Consider the following 20627-nt stretch of genomic DNA (forward strand, 5'->3'; position numbering starts at 1 on the left):
TAATCTGGAGATCTAAACTTTAAGCGTTCGCTCTGTCTTTCAAAGTTTATCTTTGCCGCGGCGTTTGATCATCTGTGCCCCGACGGGACGGGCTGCGGGGAGGCGGGGGGGTGTGTGTGTGCAGCAGCCAGGCGCGGGTTGCCCCCACGCAAAACCCTTAACGTGGCCGCCAGCCCCTGCCCTGATGAATATTTGATCGGATGGTAATGAGAGCGTGGCTGGGCCGCTCCGGCCCGCCGGTTCTCCCCTCCCGCCGGCTCGCTCCCGGGCGAACATCCCGCAGAAGCCGCCTCGGTTTCCCTCCCTCCCGAGCGGAGCGACCGTTTTCCAAGTTTCGCCCGAAATATTAATTTCAGGGAAATTCGGTCGTTTTCTCGCCGTGGCCGGGCAGAGCTCATGTTTGCCCGCAGCGCTTGCGCATCCCGCCCCGGTCCGCATCCAGCTCCCCTCCCCGGGAGCGTCCCCTCGGCCCGGCCGCGGCCACCGGAGCGGCTCTCAGGGGCAGGACCCCCTCCGTGGGGGTGGGGAGCCGCCCCGGGGGCACACCGTTCTGCCGGTGGGCTTCGAGGGGAAGGAGCGCCGGCCCGGGCGGCAGCTGGAGGCCAGCAGTGCCACCGCGGGGTCACGTCGCGGGGCTGCCGGGGGAGCGGGGCTGCTCCCCGGTCGCTCTCCTTCCCTGCTCCGGGCCCGTCCCCGCCAAGGAGCCGACGGCTGGCAGCCCCCAGGGGCTCTCCTCAGCCCGGGCTGGTCCCCTCGACGGCTCTTCCCCGGAGCCCCCTTGCCCCACCGCCTGCCCGCGGGAGGGGTGCTGGGGCCTGGGTGCGGGGCCAGCCGGGCGGCAGAGCACGATGAAGGACGATTTCTTAAATTGTATTTCAGTGCGGGGTCTTTCCGGGTTAATGAGCTGACATCATGATTAAAGCTGACCATTTGTAATGTGTCGCGACCCTGTTGAAAAGCACTGAAAAGGTTAATGTGGTAAAACAGGACAGCACCTGCCCCTCACAGGGAGAGGAGGAGCTGGAACACTTTTCCTAATCAATTAGTCCATTAATGAGTCTATCAAGTAGTTAAGTAGTTAAAGATTATGCCGCTGGTCTGGGTAACAGTCGTCATCTCGCTATACCTAATTATATTATAAGTACTTTATTCAATATACCAGACATAATATGGTGACTCGGAGTTAATGAAAATGTCATTTTAAAACGTCTTGACATTTGTCTCTATTGATTTGTATATTTCCATCTCATTCTTTGCTTTTCCCGATTTTTTTTTTTTGGGGTGGGTGTGTGTGTACTTGTATTTCTGGAGAGGGGGAACGACCGCACCGGGGAGGGGGGGGAATCAACAGCTGGAGCCGGGCGGCGGGCGCCGGTGGGACCCCTGCCCCACGCCGCGCGGGCAACCCGGGGTTAAACACCCGGTGCCAGACCCCTGGCAAGGCCAAGGGTACTGCACCTGGATACGAATGCGATGAAAAACATCGGGATTTCCGAGCTTGCCACTCGCTCCCCTCCGCGGGCTGCCTCTCCAGGCGTACCCAAGGGCTGCAGCCGCCCCCAGGTGCTGTTTTCCCGGAGCTGTTGTCCCCTGGCCCGTGGGCTGCGGGGCTACTGGCCCAACCAGCCGCACAACTCGCCCCGTCTTTACCCATCAGCGATATTTCCAGGCGTGGCCGGGGCGCAGCCGCCGGCGCCCGGCGGGGGCTGGCAGCGGGCTGGGGGACAGCCCACGGGCACGGGCACGGGTGGCCCCACCGGGAGGAGGGCCGGGGTGGGGGTACATCCCCTTGGAGCCGCGGCAGCGGGGAAGTGGAGGCGGAGCGGGTGGGTGGGGGCAGGGGGAGAAGGGGGCACCCAGGGCAGCGGTGAGCGGGTGATGCCTCCCACACCGGTCCCGTTACCGGGGCTCCCTTCTGCGGCTTCCCGGGGAAGCGGGCGCCGGGAGAGGGCGGCCCCAGTCCACCGCCCCAAGCAGCCGTCGGGGCTCGGCCTCCGCCTCGCCTCTCCGGGGCAGGCCCGGGTGAAGGGGGCTCCAGGCCCCGGCCAAGGCGGGGCTGGGGTGTCCCTCGGGCCCAGCCGCGGCTCCGTGAGCTCCCGGCAAGGTGGAGGACCCCGGTGGGGTTCCTGCCCTTGGCCCCTTGCCCCCCAGGTCCCTTGGGGGCGGGTGTGACCCAGCGGCTGCTGCCGCAGCCCGGCCACCGGCTGCCGCCCGCGGGTCTCCCCTCCCAAGGGGGGGTGGCGGGGGAAGAGCCGCGATCGCTGAGATTTATTCCCCCCGAGGGGAAGAACCCCGACTCCCGACAAAGTTTATCGGGAAATGCGGCAGCACGTCCCGTCCGTGCCCGCTCCCCGCGCCTTGCAGGCGCTGAAGGAAGCGCAGGAGGCGTTTCGCGAGACATTTGTTACCGGCTGCAGCGCAGCGCAAAGCCCCGTTTCTCGCAGGTTTTCCCAGTGAAACACCTAACAGTTGTTTTTCCCTCCTCTGATGAGCAGAGGGGGAAAGATCCCCGGATATGCACGAGCTGTTTATCCCAACACCCCCCACTCCCCGGTCAGCATAAGGAATTCAGCTCACGTCCCTCTGCCCCCCGCCCCCCCCCCCCCCCCCCCTCGTCGAGGCGGAGGGCGAGGCGGCACGGCGGCCGCTCAGCATCCCTCCCCCGGGGCCGCGGGGTCAGAGGAGCCCCTGGAACCGCGGGGAGCACCCCGTGGGGGTTCCCCCCGGCCCCGGTACCTGCCGGCCGCTGCGGCCCCCCCCCCCTTCCCCGGGACCCCCGCGGGTTTCCAAACTTTCCGTGGCCGCCGCCGCCGTGATTGGCGCGGCGGAGGCCACCTCCATGCAAATGAAGCCCCGCCGCCCGCCGCCCGCAGATCAATAGGGACGCGGGGGAAGGAGCATGCAGTCCGCCTGGGCAGGCGCGGGGAGAGCCGGCAGCGGCACGCCGAAAACACCCCCCAAAACAAACCCCCCGACGGCTCCCGGCCCCCCCCCGCACACCCCGGTCCCCCGAGCCCCTCTAAAGCGAGAGCTTCCCTCCTCTGCTTTCTTATGAACCCAGGATGAGCAGCAAAGAAGACCCGAGCAAGTGCTGTCCGGCGGCTGCTCCCATCTCCAGTTTCACCATCCAGTCCATCCTGGGCAGCGGCAGCGCCGAGCCCCCCCGGGAGGCCGGCGGCAGGGCGACCGCCTGGCCCGCCCGCGGCCGGACCCTCTCCCTCTCCTCGGAGGACGAGGAGCCGGAGGAGAGCTGGAAACACCGCGGCTGCTTCTGCCCCGAGGCGCAGGGCCCCGCCGAGACGTGCCACAAGCACCAGCCCCTCAGCTTCACCTGTCTCGGTGAGTACCGGCACCGGGCGGGATGGGATGGGGCGGACGGGGCCCGCCGGGAAGGGCCGCGAAGGGCTCGGCCCCGGCCCTGCCCCCACCGGGGGGGGGGGCATGTCGCACCCTCCCTGCTGTTGGGGCAGCGCGTATTTGCGCCGTCCGTGGCTGAATCGGGGAGGAAGGAAATAGGGTGGCTGGCTTTTTTGTTTGTTTGTTTGTTTTTGTCCTCCCCACCCCACCAGGGGCTGATTCTCTCGAAGGGGCGCGATGCGATGGGAAACGCTCGTTTTCTTAGATACCGCTTATTTACAGCGCTCGGGCAAGGGGAAGGAAGATGTTTATTTTTTAGCATTAATTCTAACTAAACGGTCTGTGAAATGAAATGCTATAAAGTAAAATACTGCCGGGTCGTGTCGGATAGGAAGGCAGCCCCGACCTGGTACTCGGGTGCCTTCACCGAGGCGTGCACACCCACCTGTCCGTCCGTCCGTCCGTCCATCCACCCGATGGAGGGACAGGGATAGCTCAGAAGCGGATGGCCTCCCCCGGCGTCTGTGATGTCTTCCACCGGGAACGGAGGCGAAGGGGGCCTGCCCGGGGGGCCTCGCCTCGGTGCTTCGCACAGCCGGGGCGGGGGGGCTCGGCCGTCGGGGGTGCCGGTGCCGGCCGCCGTGCGACCCCCGCGCTGTCGCTCTGTTGCAGGCAGCGCCAAGGGGAGCGGAGCGGCGGCGGCGGGCAGCGGGGAGCGGGGGCCCTTCCTCTCGCCCCCCCAGCAGGACTGTAAGGAGGAGAAGGAGAAGCCGCTGGGACCCGCTTCGCCCTCCTGCGGGGACCGCCAGTGCGACGGCGGGGACCGGCAGGCCGGCGCCGCCAAGAAGAAGACGCGCACGGTGTTCAGCCGCAGCCAGGTCTATCAGCTGGAGTCCACCTTCGACATGAAGCGCTACCTGAGCAGCTCGGAGCGGGCCTGCCTGGCCTCCAGCCTGCAGCTCACCGAGACCCAGGTGAAGACCTGGTTCCAGAACCGCAGGAACAAGTGGAAACGGCAGCTCTCGGCCGAGCTGGAGGCGGCCAACATGGCCCACGCCTCGGCGCAGACTCTGGTGGGGATGCCGCTGGTGTTCAGAGACAATTCCCTCCTCCGAGTGCCGGTGCCCCGGTCCATCGCCTTCCCCGCCCCTCTCTACTACCCCGGCAGCAACCTCTCGGCCTTACCGCTCTACAACCTCTACAACAAGATCGACTACTGAGCTGCCGCACTCCCCTCCCCGCGGCCGCCCCGTCGGGGCCGGGGCCGGCTCGGGGGCTCGGTGCGGGGGCTCGGCCCGCCTCCGCCGCGGGGACGGAGGAACGAAACTGATGGGAGGGACGGGCAAACGGAGAGCCCGGGGCGCCGGGGGCACCCCCCACCCCCTCCTGCTATCCTGCCACTTGAAAAAAAATTAATTAAAAAAGCATTATTTCAGATCTGTAAATATTTTTAAAGAAAGAAAGAAAAAAAAAAATAAAACGTTTTAAGCCTCGTTTGTAAATTTGCCAGCTCGATCGCGTGTTCCCACCGGGATGCTCTGCCCAGCCCTGCCCGGGGGGTACCCCGGGCCCGGGGGGTACCCGGCAGCCGGGCTGGGCCTGTCGGGGAGCCGGAGGGCCCGCGGCGCCCGGGATCGATGCAGGAGAGAGCGAAAACGACGTGTAACACCGAGGGTTCGCTTCGTTCTACCTCCTGCTCCTTCTTTCGTTCCCTGCCGGGAATCCCGGGCGGGCCTGCCTGTAGCCCTGCCGGTGGCCCCGCGGGGCCGGCGTGGGCTCGGTCCCCTGCGCTCGGCTGGAGGATGAAGGGCCGTTCTCAAACGCTCAGAAGCGGTTTCGGAAACGGGGACGGTTTTTCTGATTTACGGAGTATTTTGCTAAAAGGCAGTGGGCTTGCAGCTCCCGGTGACCGGCCCCGGCGCCCAGCGGCTCCTCTCCTCGCCCCAGGGCGCCCACGGCTGCCTCCCCACGGAGGACGGAGTCAATCCGTCACAGGCACACACACACAAAACAATATTATTTTTTTTTTTACGGGCCGCTACGGCCCGTACCGAGCGCCGGGGGTGCTCCCAGCAGCAATAACGAGAGAGCGTTCACGTAGCAGTGAAAACGAAAATAAACCAAAGAGAAATAAAAGATCCGAAGGGACAAATAAGGTGATCCGCCACGCGTGGGAAGGGACAGCCCTCCCGGTGCCAACCGTGTGCCGCACGCCGCGCAGCCCCTTTGCAGCCGCGGCTGCCCTGGCCCAGCGGTAGCGCCAGGCCGGGGTAAGCCTAGCCCCGCTGCCCCGGGGAGCACCGGCCCCCGGCCGCCCGTGCCGCCGCTCCGCCTTCCGGGCTCCGCTTCAGCGGGAATAACCGGTGTTTCGGGTTTGCCCATGAACGTTATCGCAGCGCAGGGGTAGCTGGCCCTACCCCCGCGGCACGGGCCTGGAGCTACGGCCTGGCGGGGACCCGCCGGGGCCCGGGCCCACTCACCGCCCCCCGTGAGGGGCGAGTCGGACGGCGCCCCCACCGCGGCCCCGGGCAGCCTGGGGCGGGCGGGAGGCCGCCGTAGCCCCTCCCGCGGGACGCCGTGTGGCTCCCACGGGGGGGCCGCAACGCCGCCGCCGCCCAGGAACCGCCGTTAGCAGCCGCTGATGATAACGGGTGCGACGGTATGAGGCGGCTGCCCGAGCCCCTCCCGCCGCGCCGGGACCGGCGGACTACACGTCCCGGCATGCCCCGCGGTGGCGCGCCGGGAGCGGCGGGCGCGCGGGGCACGCCGGGACGCACAGTTCCGCCTTTTCGAACCGGCCAATAGCGGGGCGAGCGGGAGGGCGCGTGCGCGCGGGCGGCGGCGGCGGGTGTCGGGCAGGCCGGAGGCGCGGGCAGGGCGGAGCGCTGAGGTGAGGCCGGGCTCCCCGCCGGACCGGGACCGGGGTCAGGGCCCAGGGCCTTGTACGTGGGGCGGCGCGGCGCGGCGGCTTGTGTGGTGCGGCTGGGGCTGCGTCGCGGGGCAGCGCTGAGGCGAAGCGGGCTCCGCGGCCTGGGGACGGCCTCCTCTGGCCTGGGCTTGTGGCTGATGCTTCACCTCCGCCGCCCCGGACGCCGCGGCCTCTGCCGCCGCGCCGCCCTCCTCCGGGGCGCCCCGGCTTGGTGTCCGTGCCCCGGTGGGGCTGCGGGTGCCGGAGCCTCTCCGCCCTCCTTCGGCGTTCGGGCCCTTGTCTCACTCTCTTCCCTTCCTGCCGCAGCCAGCAGCATCTCCCGCATCCCGACGGGATTCTCCAGGACTGGGCTGCGAGAGCGACCGTGCCGCTGACGCCGCCGTGCCTCAGTAATCCGCTGCTGCTGCAGTAAGAAAGCTCTTCCTTGGCGTTGTGTGGGGCAGCAGAGGAACTCGTCCAATATGAAGACGGTACTTTTAATGTATTCTTACATTCTACATCTGACGCTTTCAGCAAAGCGGCTTGCTTTGTTTGGGTAACGCTTACTATATAGCTGAATGATAGAGCGTGCTGTGTTAAGAGGAACTATAAAAGCACTGATTTCTTATCTGCTCAGTAAAAAAGAGCTTTTGGGAATGATGGAATTGCGGAAGTGTACCCTTTTAGTTAAGTCAGCGTTGCAGTATCAGCACCGTGTGTCTCCCCTATAATGTCTTATTTATGCGTTAATCCCTTGTGCTGCTTGAACATTTTAATAGGATTTTGTTGTCTGTGGTGGGCACAACAATTGCTGTTGTTTGGCAATCCTGGTTGCATTTGTGAAAATGTGTAGAGAGAGCTCTTTGTGAGTTGTGGGTTTTTTTGTAACATATGTAAAAGGTAGGATATATTTGAATTCTGATACTTTATACGTTTTTCTCCACAAAAAATACCTTTGGGAGGATCCTTCAATATTTTTGATGTAACTAACTTTGCTGGAGTGCTGCTAGTTGATTGCTTTTGGGCTGGTTAGTAACTGTTGTACCACGTGCCTCAAATCCTTATTTTTGTTGTTTGAGGTTTTCTGCTGGAGGTAGACAAGGCAATTAAGATGTCCAGTGTAATTGTTGTAGTTGTTTGGAATTCTTTTAGATTTTGTATCTTTATATGTCCATCTGAAATACTTGCTGGGATACATGTCACTGTTTAAATTGTGATAAGGTGTTGCTGAATTCTCTATAGTATTCATGTAGAAATATACATGGCAAATACTCAATCCTGCTTGTCTTTTGCCCGAGTATTCCCAGAGCAGAGCTGAAAGAAGGGGTTAAAAAAGAAGCTTTTATTTCCTATTCGGACAATTTTTTTCTCACTTCATGTTTAAAAGGCAGAAATAGCACTTTGTGTTTACAGTGGTTTTTTTATTTAAAACAACATCTTACAGAACAGCTACCAAAGCTCCCACTTAAGAAATTTTCCTAGTGTAAGAATGTGTGGCACTCACATTGTACAGTTTGATGATTTAGTAACTGATAAGTGCTGAACTAGAATAATTGTGCACTAAGTTTGAACTTTGTCCTAGTTCATCTGCTCATTCTTTCTAGATTTATTCTCAGAGGTCTAAGCTTAACCTGTGCAGTTGTACATACAGATCTAGGAGTGGTAGTTTTACAGAAAATCTGAGCTAATTTACTTCTCTGTCCTTTTAGCGTAAAGGAAATGTGCTGTTAAACCTTCCTGAAGCCTTAAAGTTTTGGTGGTCTTGTTGGTGTACGTATAGTGAACAGTTTCTTCCTTCAGAGCAGAATACAGGTCTGCACTGTTTTCTCAGTGGAAATTTGATGTTCATGGCCTCAGCTCTCCTTTGAATTCTTGTATATATAGGTAACTAGTTCTGTGAAATGAGTGCTGCTGTTACAGAGTCATTGATCTGTCATTGAATTGTTTATATTTGTTTTTTCTAATCACATCACATTTACATGTTTGCTCTACATCCCGATATCCCACAGGGCATAACTTTCTTTTTTCATCTGACCTTCTTTAGACTCTTAAGAGGGGGAGAAAAAAAATCTTAAAGCTGTTTCATTGGAAATGTTTTATAGCACTTACAGAAGCCTAAGGATAGGAAAGCTGCAGAGAGCCCAGAACTGCTTAAAAGATTTTCCAACTGCAATTCTTGGAAGTATGACAGTCATACCAAATCAGGAAGAAATCAACACTTTTTTTTTCGAGTTTTCAAATTGGATTTCTTTCTGCCTGCATGTGTTTTTTAATTAACTTCTTGATGCTCATAGTAACTACAAATATTTAGATTCAAAAAATACATCCACACATTAGAGTTGGGGAAAATATATCTGTAAGTAATAATATCTATGTTTATAGATGACAAGAATAAAACTTTTTGTACTGTGTATTCCATGTTATATTTGATACTTAAATTTAAAAGCTCTCTGTAGGGGGAGGAATTTGAGGTTTTGGCCAGGGATTACTATCTTGAATTCTAGAGAGTGTGTCAGAAATCTGGGTGTTCTGAACATCATTTGTGTCAAAGTTAGTAAACTTTTCAGGTTTGCTCTTAAGTTACTTTTAAGATGGATCAGTTAACTAGCCAACTTGCTAGGCTTATGTTGTTGTTGTTACTAAAATTATACCTATGTGTTGCTGTCTTTTCTTCAGATGACGGGATCAAATGAATTCAAACTAAATCAAACTCCAGATGATGGTATTTCATCGGTAAAGTTTAGTCCAAATACATCTCAATTTCTGCTTGTTTCATCTTGGGACACAACTGTCCGGCTCTATGATGTTCCTGCTAACACAATGAGACTCAAATATCAACATTCAGGAGCTGTCCTTGACTGTGCTTTTTATGTAAGTGTGAGGTGTTTTCTGTTTTTTTTTTTTTTTTATTATGTTATATAAGCATAGTGGCCAAGGTCCATGAGAAGTTGTCAGCCCCTGAATTAAAGGGATAGTGAAATACTACTTGAAATCCAGGTTAAAAAAAAAAAAAGCTTGCTTCTGCCAGTTCTTCTTCCGTTAATGACTGTTGTTCTAGTCCTAAATACAGGTATTTCCTGCAAAGGGTACAGGCACACAAGTAATTTATTTCTACCAGAAATGGTAGGTAAAAGGAATTTGAGCTGGCTTGTGCTGTTTCTGCAATGGTATGGTAAATAGTGTGTGTGTTTCTTACAAATAGTTGTACTGGTAGTATATGGTTAGATATCATATTCACAATAAATGCCCATAGCCAATTAATATTCTCATGTTGGGTTGTTTTGGAAACATGGCATTGTTCCAAGTGAGCCATTTACCAGATACTTGATTTCTGTGTTTTTAGTGCATTAGATTTGAAAAATGCTTCTGAATGGTTTAAGTTTATTGGTTGGTTGGTTTATTTAATTATTTATTAAGTTTGGGTTTTTTTTGTTTTGTTTTTTTTGCTATAAATCTATGAAGTAGAGGGTTTCATTTAGCATCCTTTTTTTTTTGTTTTCATTGTATTCTCACATGTCCTCCAGTGACTTGATGTGTTACTGAATGCTTTAAGGAAGCATTTAAATTTTGTGCTGCTTTTTTTTGTCACCGAACATTTTGGCACATAGCTAGTATCATACTGTGGATCAACACACAGGTTCTCAAATGGTATCTAGCTTCTACAGTAGTTTTAGAAGGATTACACTTCAGTTAGATGGAACTGGCTTAGGTTGGCAGTCATTTGAAAAACAGTATTATGTCCTTTGTTGTTAGGGAAATGGGAATGATTTGGTATAGCCTCTAACTGCTTTTTAAAAAATATTTTTTTAGTTTTACTTCTAAATTAAAAAAAAAAAATCCTACAGCTCAAAGTGCTTTACTTAATGTGTTGAAGCTTCTGCCAATTGCCTGTTTAATCTGGGCCAGATCTTAACTCCTGTCTCTTAATTCTCATCTTCCCAAAACTCTTGAAAGCAAGTCTGTTGTTGTGAGCCTAGGAGATTAAATGTATAGCAGCCAGGGAAACTTAATGCATGTCATAAGGTGAAATTTTTTGCTTTATAGGATCCTACCCATGCCTGGAGTGGGGGATTAGATCAGCAATTGAAAATGCATGATTTAAACACAGACCAAGGTAAGCAGATTGAATTGTGTAAGTGGACTCAACAACTGGCCTAAGCTTCAGATTTCTATACTTACACGAACAGAGTAGGTTTTAAGTTTTTTAGGTGGGGGATATTTACTTTAAGTAGTAGCTGTTTGTAGATGCTAGTTATAAACCTCTATTGATTTAAGTTGTCAGTGTTGGTGTTCAGCAGTCTCCTTTGCTGTGAAGCCCTTTCTGATCACTGAGATGCAGAACGAGGCAGTATACCTTGCTGTGTAACTGAAGATTGTGCTGTAACGCCATTAACAGAAGGGCTGAATCTATTCCTGCCAATCTGAGGATTTAAATGTTTTCTGTGATGAGTAGTCATTGACGTATTTTAATTGTGTATTTCTTTTTTATTTACTTATTTTGACGTGAAAATGGAAGGAAAGGAAATGGCTATATATTCATCCCACTGACTGAGGTTCACATCATATGTGCCTTTATCTAGCAGAATAACTGGTGGCCCTAGTAAGTGCCACCTAAAAGCATGGAAATGTTTGGCAGTTTGTCAGAAAGTTTGGTGGGTGCTTGTTGTAGGATGCCTTGATTTGGATTTCTGATAATACTGCCCTGCCATAGGTTACTGTGTCTCAGGTAGGGGGAATTAGCTAAGCTGAACTAAAACTGAGCTTGCTGTTTTTCAAAGATTTGTGGTTTAGATATATTTAGAATGATCCTTCACACATATGGCAGAATGTATATAAAACTTCTAGTTTGTCAGTCATCGTGGCCACATTGGTGCAAAATATGGATCTAGCTTGTCTTAACTTTTTTTTGTGTGTTTGTTAAAGAGAAAAGCAGATCTCAGCCTGAGATAAATGTGGTCCCCAGAACAAGTCAATAGCCAGGACTTGACAAACTTGTGTGCGCAGTAATAGTATGAAAAAGGTCAAATAATTCTGTTGTAGATGACTTTCTAGAAGTGTTTATATGAGTATTTTTAAGAACATGTAATACAAATTCCTTTCTTCTGTCATAATGTTAATACAGACAAGCCTAAGTGGCTTTCTGTATTAGTGTCTGCAGCAAAGGTGGTGATACCACTGGATACTGAACACTTTCTGTACCTCTGAAGATATCTCTATGGCTGCCTGAAATTCTTAACTTCCTTTCATAATCTCAGGAGGCATAAGTTTAAATTTAACAATTCTGATTTTAGAAAAAGTTACGCTTCTGAAGACTGAACTGTCCTTAATGGGACTCCAAGCATATCAATACACATGTGGGAATGTCAGAAAATAGCGTGTTCATACTGCAGTAGTGTGTCCTTCTTTTTATTCTTTATTCTACACATCCTGACTGTTTGTAGAGCCAGTAAAGTTACAGTATATTGTACTTTCTTACAGAAAACCTTGTTGGTGCCCATGATGCTCCTATCAGGTGTGTTGAGTATTGCCCAGAAGTGAATGTCATGGTGACTGGAAGCTGGGATCAAACAGTTAAACTGTGGGATCCCAGAACTCCTTGTAATGCAGGAACCTTCTCTCAACCTGAAAAGGTATGTATTGGATGCTGTAATCCAGGTGATGTGTTAAATAATACATCCAGTGACTGGTTAAACATGACCATATAGGACACTGTCTTAAATTGAATTGAATTTAGAAAGTTATGTTTAATAGTTTTTAAGCTGTGAAAATGTTGCGTTTTAATATATTGGTACTCAAATACATTGTGATTTTTAGGTTAAGGCTTCAAGCTTTCATCAATAGGAGAACATAATTTAATTCTTAGTGCTTGTGGTGGACCAAAATCTTACAATTTAAAACAAACTGGAGGAAGGAAAACCTAACAAAACCAGCATGTGAAATTGATGAAGTTGCTAAAAATAATTGGTTTAAGGAAATTGATAGTGCATATTACAATTAAGGTTCTTAGAGGTATCGGATCCTGGCAGGTTTTTTTTTTCAAAGCAACAAAGGTCTGGTTGTCTTGAAATGTGTGTGGAGATACAGTAGGAGGGCATTTGTGTTGCCTGAAATAGTATTTTTTCACTTCTATAAAAAGATTGAACAGAATTGCTTGTATTGTAATTCACTTGTTGTTGCACTAATGGCTAGTAAACTCGAACATTCTTCTAATACTAAAATCCTTTGTGCTAAGGAGAAACCAGGAGAAATAAAGATGTTATGTCTTAAGCTTTTTCTAATGGTTATATGGTGTGTTAATCTTTATACTGCTTACAGTGGTGTCACTGAAAGAATTACAGAACTGTAACTTCTGGTTTTTTTCATAGACTCCTAAACCCAGGCTGGGTTGCTGGATAATTTTGCATATGAATATTTTTTTGCCTATACCTTTTTCTAAATTTAGTTTAGCTCTGTCACATCATATTGTAAAGTCTTAATTATGAGCCATCATTACATTTCCTATTACATCTAAATAGCTACCATTTTTGTTCCAACATAGCTGAATGTACTTCTGGTAAGACCTTTGTTCAGAATAAAGTAATTGCGTTATTTCTAGTTTTGATTTATAGGTGTACGTAGCATGTAAAGAACTGTGATAAATTGCTGACAAAATATCATATAATGGACAGCCACAGTGAATCAAGCTGCTTATTGGTTCAGCAAGGTTCATTATGTCATTTTTTAATACTGCCTTTGATAAATGTGTACATCTACTCAACTGCATGACAATGGTTTCATTTGATTTATGATTGTATGGTGTAGAAAGAATACTTACTTCACAGGTGTGACATCAGTTTGTAAAGAAGATTTAAGATACTTAATGTTTCTTTTGCCTTTGTTTCCATACATGTACACAAACACATTTTATATAATGTTAATATTTTTGGATAGTTTGTTACATCTGTAACAAAGGGAGATTTTAAAAAATGTCTTGCTAAAATGTGTAACTGCTGTTGGATTAAAGTTTTCTTGTTATATGTAAGTGGAATTTGGCAGTTGGGGTCATCAGGAATTTTGGGTAACTCCTGTGTGAACATTTAAGAGGTTTCCCATCTGAAGAGGGAAGTTAATAATCACGTTTTAGAGCAAGAATGTATGCTGAGTGAATTTGGATTGGTTAAAGGCAGGTTTTTTCTATATGTACACATATACCCAGACACATACACACCTGTTCGCTTAGATTTTTTTATTAGAAGTAAACTTTTTAAAACATATTTGCTATAAACGTTTCTGAAGAAATTAAAGAGAATGTTTTGTCTGCTATTTCAGTGCAGTCTTAGCAGAACCAAAGAGCTTTACTGCGCTTTATCAGAGAACCAGAAAGTGAAACTAGGTGCTCGAGTGAAATTGTACAAGCATGTGCCAAAAGTAAATTGAATTCTTCTGGCAAGATACCAGACCTCTTACACTTCTGATTCTTGATCTGAGGTGTATTCAGTCAATATGTTTCCTATGTATTTAGTTGCATTAGATCACTTTTTGAAAGCTCACTCTTATAGTCTGTTGTTGTTTGCAGCTCAGTGACAGCACAGCTATAGGTAGCTGGATTCCATCTTGCTTGTGTGTCAACAACTCTTAATTAATTTGCTAGCATGAAGTTTTTGACTAAACCTCTTTTTCTTTTCCTTTTTTAAAAACATATTTCCAGATTAACTGAATCCCAACTAATAGCTGGAAACAGAATGATTTATATGCTGAATATTTTCCTGAGGAATTTGTCAAAAATTAGAACCTCTGAGCCAATTTTTGGAGTAGAGTTGAAATTCTAAGCCATAGTCTTTTTTTTTTTTTTTTAGTGATGTCAAGCATATTGTTTCCTTCAATTTCACTTGTTTTTATTAAAGTATATGAAGTACTGTTTTTGGGTTTTTTTTAATGATTTCTTGGCAGTTTATTTCACTGTATTAACATGAAGCTCAACTTGAAGTATTTTGTTTAAAAACAAAAACATGGTTACCAGATGGAGGAAAACTGAGAATGTGTGATGCCGTATCGTAGGACTAAACTGCAGAATTAGGATTTGATAGTGTGGAATGCAAACTGTGTATACCAAGCAAAGATGAATTCCAATATCCGTGCCCTTCCCGCCCTGCCCTATTACTTTGTATCTGTTTTCCTCTTGCCTTGAAATATCAAATGCATTTAATGCTTGGAATAATTTGAGGAAAACTTGAATAATACTGATTTCCCTTTTGAATTAGAGTACTTCTGTACATGCGTAGCATTTCAAACATGGGTAATACAAACAAAAGGAAGAAATCTCACATGTGGAAGATTATTTAGATATCACTGAGATCTGGAGACTAGTAACTGAACAAATGTACTTCAAATTTAGAATTGCACAAGTGCATATGCCTATTAAACTTTTTCCTAAAGTGGTTATAAACAGCATGGGACTGCATTAGGCTTGATTTCCGCCCCCCCCTTGCTATGTGCTAGGGTACAGAATTAAGGGTGAGCTTTTGAAATGGTGTGTCAGTGTCTTATCACTAACCAGCTGCATGCAGCTGGTTGACTTAGACTTTATTGTAGATGTCACCAGTTTTTTTCTTGCATATTGCTGACATTTTATTTTCTACAAAGAACAGCAGATATCCAGGCTAATAAGTGTTATAATATTTAACTGTTTTAAGGTGTACACGCTTTCTGTGTCTGGAGATAGACTAATCGTGGGGACGGCAGGTCGGAGAGTGTTGGTGTGGGATTTGCGGAATATGGGTTATGTTCAGCAACGAAGAGAATCAAGTCTGAAATACCAAACCCGCTGTATCAGAGCATTTCCAAATAAACAGGTATGGGAGCAATATCTGTAATTATATTTCTGCTGAATGTTCTTCAGGTAAAATGATGGCTTATTTTTCAAATTTTCTGCATCTTTAATTTTTAAAATTCTTATCTTCAAAGTCTTGTAATCAGACTCTGGGAGAGGGGAAAAAACGGTGTTGTGGCTTTGTGTTCCAGGTTAACTTTTTTAATAGTGCAGCTCAGGAATGTTTCCCACTGACTTACTAGCATATTATGTTTTCATTTTTTTCTCACTTTTGTCTCCTTTTTTTTTTTTAAATTTAGTGCATCATAATGCTGACATGTAATTAAAAAACAAAACAAAAGAACCCCCCCCAAGCTGCAGTAGAAAAGAGGAAGGCAGGTTCAGGCTCAGCAGCCTTTATGCATTGCAGCTCTAGATTCTTCAACAGACTGTGAACAGGGGCAGGATTAAAACTATATGAATGTCATTTATATATTTTTCTTTCTTTTTTTTTTTTAAACTCTGTGTCAAGCACTCAAGAACCTATGATACATTACCTAGCGGGAATTGTACAATTTGGATGATCATATAGCTGTTCTGTGTAGGTTAACGTAGTATATCTGTGGTATTTCTCTTTCTGAAGTAAAGCAAGAAGATTAGCTTTTTCTGACAAACTAATTTGGAAGGGAATTTTCCCATGTACGTAGTGATAGTACAGGAATTGTGAGAGCTAGTTACTTTTTCTTGAACAGGCATGAACGCTTTGTCCATTTTCAGTTCTAGTTATAGTAAAACAAGCTGATCTTCCAGATTGTATTGTATTATGGATTTTAAAGAACCTTGCTATAGCTAGATATCATTACAATCCTATTTCTGAAAAGATCTATTATGGACTTAACTCAAAAGTTATAACAAAAGCATCTCAGGTTGCTGTAAGTCGGGACTGTAATTAACTGGGTAAGTGAACACCATGTATAATCAAGTTTCACTGAAAATACTATTTCGGCTTGAGTGTTTAGTTGCTACTATAAAGCTCTGAACTAATTTTCCTGCAATTCTGAAATGCAATAGTTATGTGAGTATCTCTAATATTTCAGATATTTAGGCCCTGGGGGATAGGTAGGCCTGTAACAGGGTTTTTAACTCTTAGCACTTTTTTCCCCAAATCAACTTGTGTTTGGACCTGCAGGGGTAATGAAGAGTCTCACAGTCGGCTTAAAATCATGGTGCAATGAGATCTCTCTCAAAGCTATTTTCTGCATTACTTCTTAGAAGTAGATTTTATTGATGCTGCCACAGATCCGTGATAACAAATGATTTCTGGTTGTATGCAGTTTGACTGTTTACATTTAATTTATTTGACTTCAGAGAGGTGTAAGATAAATTGTATTGCAATCTCTTCTCCAGTTGTAAACTTCTAAAATCTGTAACGCAAACCTTTCTTGGTAGGGTTATGTTTTAAGTTCTATTGAAGGTCGTGTTGCAGTAGAGTATTTGGATCCCAGTCCAGAAATCCAGAAGAAGAAATACGCATTCAAATGTCACCGTTTGAAGGAAAACAACATTGAGCAGATTTATCCAGTTAATGCTATTTCTTTCCATAATGTCCACAACACATTTGCTACAGGTAGAGTAGATCCTCAATTTTTTGTTAATGGTTGCATCAGTTCCTTTAATTTTTATTTAAACAGGTCAGCCTTTACTTTGTATGCCCTTACTTTTTAAGCATTTTAATCTTATTTCTTGTGGTGAGCAAGATTTTTAAGATTATTTGATGCAGAGAGTTAATTGCTTTAACAAGATTTTGGGAAATACTGTGTTCTTTACTGAATTATGCAACTCTCTATACCCCTGTGTTTTTACTGACAAAGTAATTCCAGGTAATTTTCTCTTTTGCTTCTTTTTTTTTTTCCTTTGCTGTGTCTTTTCAGTTCTTACTGTTCTCCCAATTATAACTTACAAACAGTTTTTAAAAATTAATTTTCAGGAGGTTCCGATGGATTTGTGAATATTTGGGATCCATTTAATAAAAAGCGGCTCTGTCAGTTCCACCGGTATCCCACAAGCATAGCATCACTTGCCTTCAGCAATGATGGAACTACCCTTGCAATAGCTTCTTCATATATGTATGAAATGGATGACATTGAACATCCTGAAGATGGTATCTATATTCGCCAAGTGACAGATGCAGAAACAAAACCTAAGTGAGTATGCTTCACCTGTATTTGAGACTTTCTGAGCATTCATCCTGAGATTTATTAATTTTCCTAAATTCATGAATAGCATTATTGATGCCAGTAGATAGTGCAGCTTGACAGAGGGTTGGTTTTGATTTTATCTTGTTCGCCCAAGCTTTCAATATCCGTAGCTTGATAGACGTCTGATGGATAAAATTGTGCTTAGTTGTTTAGTAGGAGAAGAATGTCAAACTCTTATCCTGTTTGAATAGGTGCTATTATATGAAGGTGTGGAGTTATTGCTAGCTCATTGCTTCAGGAATTAAGTGAAGAATTCAAGAGTGATTCATTTTAGTAAATGTTACTGTATTTGGATATTTAAAACTTAGAATTAATGAAATCTTTACACACTGAGTGTGCACCCAGCTGTCATGGTCAGAAGTGAATCTAGATACTGTTCTAAGAAGGTTCTGTAAAATCAAGGAAAAGCTTTCCTGGTTCCTGTGTATTGGAGTTTGCTGCAGCTCTCTGATAACATGCTTTTCTATCATCGTTGCTGTCTAAATGGGGCAAACAGATTGATGAAGGTAAAAGGGTTCTGTTAAGCTCACTTTGGCACAAATGTTACATAGAAAAATTGCTGTCACGGTGCAGAATTGCACTACTCTTAATTACGGTAGCACAGGAGCTGCTGTTCTTATTTTCAGATTCCTGTGGTTTGTCATTGCTATTTTTTTCTTCTAGTACTCAAACTGTCTTACACTTTATCTGGTTGCCTCCTTTGTCCAGTATCTAAGTGGCTATGTAGATAGACACTCACGAGTGATCAAAGTTCTTGAGTTTAAAACCTCAAGACCTTCCCCCCTCAACTGACTTGTGTACGGCTTCAGAGCAGCTGTTTTATCGCTGTGGCGATGTGAGGTGGGAGTTACAGAAGAATAAGTACACCATCTCTTATCTGAAGATGTTTGTTTTAAAATAATTTTGATAGTCATGGAAAAATAAAACCAGAACTATTTCTGGGGCTTCCTCAAGTGAAAAAAAAAAAAATTCCAAAGATGATAATTCAAATTTATTTTTAAAATCAGGTTGTACTTGTTAAATACATTTGGGAGGGTTTAAAAAGAAAAAAGGTGATAAAAGAATACTTGCTGCTATGGGTCTTGTAGTAGTAAGAGCTGCTTTCAGTAATTTTTGTTCATTGCTAGTTATGGTTGCTAATTCTGTAGATGCTTCATTCTGCCGTATGAGGAGGTTAATCTACAATTAAGCAATATTTCCTCTTGGCCCTCCATTATTTTCTGAAACAGATGGTTCATCATTTCCTGGGCTGTTAAACACAGCAAGGTTAAGGTTAGACTCTTGGGAATCAGCTAGTTTTGAATCTTATTAGGCTGTAGAAGGAAAACTAATAAGAATACTCCTTAATATCATTTTGTGACTGTAAACAATTATTTATTAGCAAACAATTGATCCCAGAAGGGCAAATTGAGTCAGTAATGAGCTGAGAAAAGACAGACTGTATCTGTGTATTTGGAAAATAATTGTAACGTAATTGCAATGCATTTAGACAGGCATCTTTTTGGACATGTTTCTATCTTTAAATGAATTTCTGAAAACATTAACAAGGTTTATGTGCTCTTCTGACATTTACAAGTTGCTTGTGCCAACCTTAGGGCACTAAGAATGATGTGTATGTTTTAATGTTACGGTAGTGCAAGTCATCTCTGGTTTATTCTAAAAATAAGTTACTTAAGACAGAAGACTAATAGTTGTTTCATAGTGGTTTTTTGCATATTAATTTTGAATCGGCATTTCTGCAGAATGCATTCTTAAATGCATGAAAATGGTGCCATATTATATAAAGGAAACTTGGCAAGATCAGCTTTTTGATCGCTAGATAATTATATGTTGTATCTTGATACAAGTGAAAGCAATCTTTCTACACATTTCTGCTTTTATAGGATGTTGAATGTTTTATGTGCTTATGATTACTGTAAATATTGCTTGCTGAGATACCGTTTATTTATTTCAGGTCTACTTAGACTCTTGGTGATACTTTTTTTCTCTACAAGAGGTGCCCACCTGCTCCTAACAAGACTAGATGAAATAGAAGTGAGAAGAACAATCTTTGAACTGATGTTTTTTTCCACTAAGAAATATTTGTTTGTATATTGTAGTATGTAATGCCTTAATCTGTCATTACTTTTCTGCTTATAGTGTTAGTGAAACTGTATCTGCTGTCTTAGCTGCATTAGTTCAGTCCTGTAGTCCTTTATAAAAACTTACCATATTTTGTAGTATCCAATTATGAAAACTTCCAGTGGTGGTCTCATTCTTCAATAAATATCCATAGGTTTTTTGAAAAAAAAACCAAAACCCACTTTGTGTAACAGCCTTTTCTGTTTGTGAAGCAAATTGTGAAGACCAAACCTTGAAGCTGCAAGAACTCAAATTCTAGATCTTCCTGATGGAATACTTCTGAAGCTTCATTTTCCAGTGAGATGAACTGGTAGTTTTTTTATTACCCAGGGATGTTGGCTCTACAGACAATGTTTTCACAGGACTGTGAAAACCTAAAGTCGTATTAGGTGGGTTTGTTTATCTCGGTGACTTGATTGTTACTGGAGAACCCTTGTTTCTGGAGGAAAGAACTTGGAACATGTGGCACATTGTGTGGGTTTTTTTTTGCGCATACTGCATAAAAGTCTAAAATCAATGATACGTGGGAAGAACTGAGGATAGAGAGGAGCAAATCTAGTGTTTCAGCCTGTGGCTGAGTGGTCTGTCCCAAGGCTGCAGATCTGCCCTGGTAGCTCAGAGTTGGAGTAACACAAGTAGAAAAGGAGTTTTCCCCAGAGGGAAGTGTCATTCTGGCCACAAAATCCCATGGAAGTACACTGTTTCTTGAACATCTTGTTTGCCATATTGCCAACTGGTGAGAAGTCTAATCAAATTCTATGCCAGCCTCTTGAGCATTTTGGAGTGGGGGGTGGGTGTGAGAAGATGCTTGAAGTTGGACAAATTAAAAATGTCTTGGGAAAGTAGTATTAGAAAAACAACTTAGACACTGTGTGTTTGTTCTAAACAGGAGTGTCGATCTATTTGAGAGACTAAACCTGCAAATCTGTTTTCTGCTAAAAAGAACATATTCAGTTGCACATTCCTGACTGGTTTGTGGAAATAAAGATAAATGCTTTCTGATTAGTGCCGCCAATAAAAGCTCTCTCATCCAGCTCTGTTTGCAGAACAGAGTGTCAGGCTGCTCTCTTAATAGTAGCTTGTATCAAGTGTTTTGGGAGTGCTTAAGTATTAGGTATTCACTTTGTAGTTAATAGTAAGGAGGGGCAGAACAAAACTCCTGTGAGGCTTATCAAAGATGATTTTGTGGTATGGG

General features: G+C 46.0%; 2 protein-coding genes across 3 annotated transcripts; both read left to right on the plus strand.

Annotated features, from left to right (window-relative positions):
- Positions 1-2731: 2731 nt before the first annotated feature.
- On the plus strand, positions 2732-4776 carry HMX2 (H6 family homeobox 2). The gene is made up of 2 exons (XM_040606938.1): positions 2732-3339; positions 4030-4776. Exons 1-2 carry the CDS (start codon positions 3063-3065, stop codon positions 4575-4577), a joined length of 825 nt encoding a protein of 274 aa, XP_040462872.1. The 5' UTR covers positions 2732-3062; the 3' UTR covers positions 4578-4776.
- Positions 4777-6190: 1414 nt separating this feature from the next.
- BUB3 (BUB3 mitotic checkpoint protein) lies at positions 6191-19608 on the plus strand. Of its 2 annotated transcripts, XM_040606761.1 has the most exons (9): positions 6191-6247; positions 6593-6756; positions 8942-9136; positions 10310-10379; positions 11744-11895; positions 14938-15096; positions 16503-16680; positions 17041-17257; positions 19266-19608. In XM_040606761.1, exons 2-9 carry the CDS (start codon positions 6748-6750, stop codon positions 19273-19275), a joined length of 990 nt encoding a protein of 329 aa, XP_040462695.1. In that variant the 5' UTR covers positions 6191-6247; positions 6593-6747; the 3' UTR covers positions 19276-19608. The 2 variants fall into 2 exon arrangements, with proteins under 2 accessions (XP_040462695.1, XP_040462696.1); XM_040606762.1 differs by lacking the exon at positions 19266-19608 and having other exon boundaries at positions 17041-17261.
- The last annotated feature ends 1019 nt before the right edge of the window (positions 19609-20627 follow it).

This window comes from Falco naumanni, chromosome 9, assembly GCF_017639655.2.
Source record: "Falco naumanni isolate bFalNau1 chromosome 9, bFalNau1.pat, whole genome shotgun sequence".
NCBI classification, from domain to species: Eukaryota; Metazoa; Chordata; class Aves; order Falconiformes; family Falconidae; genus Falco; species Falco naumanni.